The 6,434-nt window shown below is 37.8% G+C and overlaps 1 protein-coding gene across 2 annotated transcripts; it reads left to right on the plus strand.

Moving 5' to 3' along the window:
- Positions 1-528: 528 nt before the first annotated feature.
- Positions 529-5,830, plus strand: dmc1 (DNA meiotic recombinase 1). Of its 2 annotated transcripts, none has more exons than XM_030077950.1 (14): positions 529-712; positions 834-891; positions 1,453-1,500; positions 1,607-1,753; positions 1,916-1,998; positions 2,698-2,750; positions 2,854-2,895; positions 2,990-3,062; positions 3,381-3,472; positions 3,649-3,722; positions 3,984-4,098; positions 4,708-4,768; positions 4,878-4,994; positions 5,523-5,830. In XM_030077950.1, exons 2-14 carry the CDS (start codon positions 835-837, stop codon positions 5,590-5,592), a joined length of 1,032 nt encoding a protein of 343 aa, XP_029933810.1. In that variant the 5' UTR covers positions 529-712; position 834; the 3' UTR covers positions 5,593-5,830. The 2 variants fall into 2 exon arrangements, with proteins under 2 accessions (XP_029933810.1, XP_029933811.1); XM_030077951.1 differs by having other exon boundaries at positions 1,456-1,500.
- Positions 5,831-6,434: the final 604 nt, after the last annotated feature.

Raw genomic sequence — 6,434 nt, forward strand, 5'->3', positions numbered from 1 at the left:
GCTCCTACTTTGAGTTTGAAAATTGAAAATAGGGCTTGTGCATGTAAGTATGAGAAAGAGACTCTTTAACACATTTTTAGGTGGGTGTCAGTGAATTTTAAAAATCAAGTGGCAGGATGAAGAGGTAAAAAATTAAAAAAACGTGCATTGTGACGGAGAAAAACTCAATTTGTTGATGTAGCTACTGGTAATTTAATTAATTTGTTAACCATACCTTGTACTGTATGTGTAATTACTAAAACTTAAAGAGCTAATGAATAATTGTTTACATGGAAAGACAAATAAGATACAAAAATACTTTTTTTCTTACTTAGTCTTGGTTGCTGACATGACAACCATATAAATAATATTACAACTTGGGCTTCAGAGAATATTCCTGCTTTTCTGTTCCTGTTACTCACTATGTGTTGTGCTATAAGTGCGTTAAACTAAAAATAAATCAGGCAACAATACTTACCTTTGTATTGGATAATTTGTGTGCATAAGATTTCCGACGACCTTGAAGGCAGCATGAGGCTTTGTGAGGAATTCCCGCCAGATAGACGCAAACATCACTCAGCTAATTCACATAACATTTTTTTTCTCCTGCTATTAGCTCACAATTCTGGTATTTTGTTAGTTGAATATATTTTTACGTGACGCTTTACTACTTTTGGCAACTCAGGCTGATAGTCCAGAATATAACAATTAAAAGTTATTTAAGTTGTTAAAGGTAAACAGTTAGCTAGCGCACCACATATAAGCTAAGTGGTTGTCATCAAGCTAATATACTCGCTGATTAATGCTATAAGAGCCACCAAATATATATCTATTTTTTTTGCCAATTTATTCAGAATGAAGGCTTCAGAGGATCAGGTGGTGGAAGATGCTGCTGCTTACCAGGACGATGATGTGAGAATTAAACCTTCATGTTATGTTAATTTTGTGCTAACCTTAAGGTAGCAATCTCAATTGCCTAAAGACACTGTCCTCAAAATGTAAATACAGTAAAGGTGAATGAATCATCAGGCTCTTTGGGCAAATTGAATCGTAGGCAACTGGACTTGTATTTGTCTTAGGAAGACGTTTCGCCTCTTATCCAAGGGGCTTCATCAGTTCGTACGCATCGGTCTTTCTAGTCCGCACTAGTCTGACCATCATCAGGCCTTAGTTCTTCACCTAGGCAAGTGTAATCACAAGTGCAATGAGTGAACTGTCCATGTGTCATCACTGAAGATATATAAATAGTAGTTATTATTAAATTTCAACACTATGGGGAATTATTTTGGAGAGGGCTTTATCTCAGAGTCAACAATGACCTTCACCAACTACACCTACAAATAATCAACAGTACATTGACAATGAAAGACCCTCAGATGAACGCTTTTGGTGCTATATGTCAACTAAAGGCTTGAATCTGCTTTTAAAAAATTGCTCATGTGCTTCGCTGCCTTTTTCTCTTTCTCTTCTCAGCAGGAGTTCTTCTTCCAAGACATTGACGCCCTGCAGAAACACGGCATTGTGAGAGCAGTGTATCTGTGTATCGTGTATTTCTCTTTCTCTTTGTTCTCTTCTATCTTACTATATGTGAGTCTGCTCTCATGTTTTCCTCCCTCTACATCCGCAGAACATGGCAGACATCAAAAAGCTGAAGTCAGTGGGTATCTGCACAGTGAAGGGCATCCAGATGACCACTCGCAGGGCGATGTGCAACATCAAAGGCCTGTCCGAGGCAAAGGTGGAAAAGATCAAAGAGGCTGCCGGGAAAATGCTGGTGAGAGGAGCTTTTACCGGTGTGAACTCCCTGTTATTCTTTCTCTTGCTGTAATCCTCTCTCATCATGGCCTTGGAGCCGAATTTCTTTGGAAAAATCATATGAATAATTTATAATGTAAAGGCGGTTTGATGTGTTAGATTCTGCCTCCTTACATTGTAGACCAATGGTTTCCAGACAGCCTTCGAGTACAGCACAAAGAGGAGGCAGGTGTTCCACATCACCACCGGGAGCCTGGAGTTTGAGTTAAGACTGACTCTGATGTTGATAATAATTAACTGCAGAATCAGATTTGACACTGTTTGTCGAATGTACTGTGTATATAATTATAACCTTTCATTTTTAATTGTAATTACATGTATGGTGGATGGGAAATTTCTGCCAGAGACCTGCTGGTAAACTGTAGCTGCCACTAGAAAATTTGTCGACTCCACCCAGTGTTGTACTCTGGTAGAAGTACTGTTACTTTTCTGGTATTTGATTTTAGAATAGGTAATAATACTGGTGAAAAAATCTAAGTAAGTTAACATAAGTTACTGTTTAGAAAAGAAAACATGAATGTGATCTTTAACGCTCTGTTAAAAGGATGAGAGTGCCAAGTTCAAACTTGACTAATTAGGATATCTGAAAATTTCAAAGTGAAGTGCACATGAAATGAAAGTATGAAAGTCCACCAAACAATGCTACTGAATCACAGTGACCAGAATAAATGGGATTAATTAGTTCCATCCCAGACTCTACCAGATACACTGGCACATACAAAAACATATGCAGCTTTAGTTTTATTCGTAAAAGCTGGTATTTTGTACAATATTACAAGCTGCTGGTAAATGTTGGTATTAACACTGTGGCCGGTGGATAAAAGCTTATTTTTCTGATTGTGCATCACTCTAAATATTCCTGAGGGGTATAAAAGTTGTTACATCATAATTTTCTGTCTGCAGTAAACTGCTGGGTGGAGGAGTAGAGAGTATGGCCATCACAGAGGCCTTTGGAGGTGAGGAGATACCGTGCCATAATGTCCTTCTGTTCTCATGTTTTATCAGACCTTTCAGATAACTTTTTGCAGCACTGATTCAAAACTTTATTTCATCCTGCAGAGTTCCGCACGGGGAAAACACAGATTTCTCACACACTTTGTGGTGAGTGAAAGAAGGAAGAATGCTTTTTTTTTTTAACCGTTGTAAAACATTGACTGTATGAATCAGATAAATTGATTGTGTCTCTGTTGTCCAGTCACAGCTCAGCTTCCTGGCGAGAATGGCTACTCAGGAGGGAAAGTCATCTTCATCGACACAGAGAACACCTTGTATCCTAAAGGGAAATGCGACCATTTGATGTTTCCCTTCACTGGATGCTTTTATCTCAAATGCATCGTAATATCATGAATGAATGTATTTTTATTAGTCGTGGCTTTAGCTTGTGCCATGCTCTATGTTTTGAACCATATAGGAGCATCTCATCACAGGCTAATTTTTAAATCCAGTTGATGACAGTTATTGCTCACAGTTTTTGCGGTATATGCCATGATGAAACCACATAATGACAGTTTATGTGTTTAACAGTATGTTTACTATCTGTTATTATTACTCCATGTTGTCCTCAACTTTTATTTGTGTGGTTCCAGCCGCCCAGACAGGCTGAGAGACATCGCCGAAAGGTTTAATGTCGACCAAGACGCCGTCCTGGACAACGTGCTCTACGCTCGGGCCTACACCAGTGCGGATTTTGAGTTCATTTAGACTGGAAAACTGTGATAATGTGAAGAAAGATAGTGTCATTAGTGGTTAGAGTATAGTGAACAAAGTCTCCCAATATGAGCACAGTTTTCTTCATTATTCCACTCTTAGTTGAACTTAAAAGCTTTTATTAGGAGGTTTCTGTTCTTCCTCCAGGTGAACACCAGATGGAGCTGCTGGATTTTGTAGCAGCCAAATTCCACGAGGAAGGAGGAGTCTTCAAACTGTTGGTATATGAAAATGGAAACTATAAAAAAAAAAAACAAAAAAAAAAAACGAACATTATTTAACATCTTTTGTTTTTTTTTCCCTTTATCTCCTCTGTTGCATCCAGTGAAGAGACTGGAGCTCACACTTTAGAGTTTCTCCTCATAAGAGTTTGTATGATAACAGCGGTAACACTTCAACTTTCAGGGATGACCTGCTGCTTCTTAGCCACCATTCTTAGCCACTCAGTGTTTGTCGTGTCCGTGCCTCCTCTGTCCCGTCAGATCATCGACTCCATCATGGCTCTGTTCAGAGTGGACTTCTCCGGCCGAGGGGAGCTGGCCGAGCGGCAGCAGAAACTGGCCCAGATGCTCTCTAGGCTCCAGAAGATCTCTGAAGGTCTGAGCCGTTGGGGCTTCTCAGTGTGTATTTATGTGACATGAGCCACATCCTAATGTCTGATTAGCCCTGCCTCCCTCATGTTGTTCTCACAGGCCATTAAATTTATGGAAAGTCATGGAACTTTAAAATTTCTGCTCCATATTGTGAGAATTGGGGACTTAAAATAAGAAAAAAATCCTGGAATAAGTCATGGAATGTCATGGAGTTTTGTCGGTCTCACTGTAAAAAAAAAAAAAAAAAAAAAAATCTATATATAATTATTCACTGAATGCAGAAGTAACAGAATCATGAGTTTTGATAAGACTTTTGAATCTGAAGTTTGTTTAAAATGTTTGTCAAGGGAAAAAACAACTTAGGCTATATCACGATGATGTAGGTAATGGAAATTCAACATTTAAGTTGATGGAAACATCAGGGAATTTCTCATTTGACATCCTGTTCTCAATCTGGAATGCGCACAGATGTTAATACTGTTATTTATGGACTGCTCTCGTCTTTATGTCTCATGATCACAGTAACACGAGGTATTGATCCCTGTGATGGTGATTTTTTAGTGATTTGGCTGATATGTGCAGTATGTGTTTGGCTCTGATTTGTTTTCCTCAGAGTACAACGTAGCGGTGTTTGTCACCAACCAGATGACGGCTGATCCTGGTGCAGGAATGACGTAAGACATGAAGAACAGGATGGGTTTTGTGCCTGGACTTCTGCACGACTGCTGATGTTTTTGGAATCGTTGGATGCTTTGGTGGGATTTTTTTTTTCTTTCCTTTCAGGTTTCAAGCCGATCCCAAGAAGCCGATTGGAGGACACATCCTGGCCCACGCCTCCACCACACGGATCAGCCTGAGAAAGGGCCGTGGGGAAATGAGAATTGCAAAGATATTTGACAGGTACCGAGTTCCCATGGGTCATGGAAATTATGCAAAGTTGTGAAGGTTTGTCATGGGAGAAAGTTACACCTGCACACTCTGCTCTGAGCCACAAATTTTAAGTTTCGATTCAAACTGGTTCTTTGTCATCATCGGGTTTTGAAAACTCTATGGCTTAATTGAAAAATAACACTTTGTCACTAAATGTGTTAGTTATTTTCCATTCATGTTTTCTTCACTTCCCCCATAACATCAAACAGTAATAAACTTTAAAAATACTTATGAATCTGAAATGTGTTAAACATTTTGCTCAAGAAAAAACATTATGTTATGATTATTTAAATAATGGAAAGTCAGCAGTTTAGCCCTAGGAAGTCATGGAAAAGTTAAGAAGTTTACATCTGACATACACTGGCAGCCCATCAGGTACAACGGGACTTTTTCATGCCACAGGATGCTTTCAAATGCAGCTCATCCCTTATTCAGTATTCACAAAGGTTTGTTATTCTTGTACCTGTATTGAATTCTCTTTTTTGTGATTTCCTCCAGTCCCGACATGCCTGAGAACGAGGCCACTTTTGCTATCACTGCTGGAGGAGTTACCGATGCCAAAGAGTGAAGACACACACCATCACACTCATGTACCGTTACAGTTGCCTGTTCCCATGCATAACTTAACTTATGATTAGTTTAATGTATAACTTAACTTTAACTTATTTAACTTATATTGATAAATCCTATTCTATGGTGTTTTTCACATTTGTATGTGTTCAAATTTTACTTTGCTGTATTTGTTAGGTGTTTACAGGATGATAAATAAATAATAAATAATAATAATAATAAAAACAACAGATGTGATTGCAACCTCAGTGTTTGAGTTTTTATTGTATTGCCAAAATAATTAGTAGATTAATTAATGTGTCATTCAGCAGGAAATGTATTATAATTTTGATTAATATATTAGTTGGGGTGGTGTGTAAAGCCCTTTGAGAATGTAACAGTAGATGAATGCAACTTTAAATAAACTTCAACTTGTCCAAAAAACAATGCAAGAAAACTTAAAAATAACAAACAAAGAGGAACTCTGGTCGATGGTAGCAGCACATACAGAGGAAAAACATGAGACTGCACATTTGTAATTACATACAGGACATCACAAACATTGTAATTACACACATGTAATCCTCACTTTTTTAGCAACTTTGATGTGATGCTAGAGTCTATGCATGTGCGAACTGATTTCTTGTATACATCAATGCATATAAATATTTACATATTGGTGTATGAACTGATTATTATACATTTATATATAATAATCAGTTATTATATATATACATGTACTGATTTGTACATGTTTGCATTAACATGCAACAACACATCCATTGTAATAATTTTTTATACCTGTACATGCTGTGATTCTGGATATACATATGTAGTGATTTCTTATCCTATATATGATAT

The sequence above is a fragment of the Myripristis murdjan genome, chromosome 19 (assembly GCF_902150065.1).
Source record: "Myripristis murdjan chromosome 19, fMyrMur1.1, whole genome shotgun sequence".
Classification (NCBI taxonomy): Eukaryota; Metazoa; Chordata; class Actinopteri; order Holocentriformes; family Holocentridae; genus Myripristis; species Myripristis murdjan.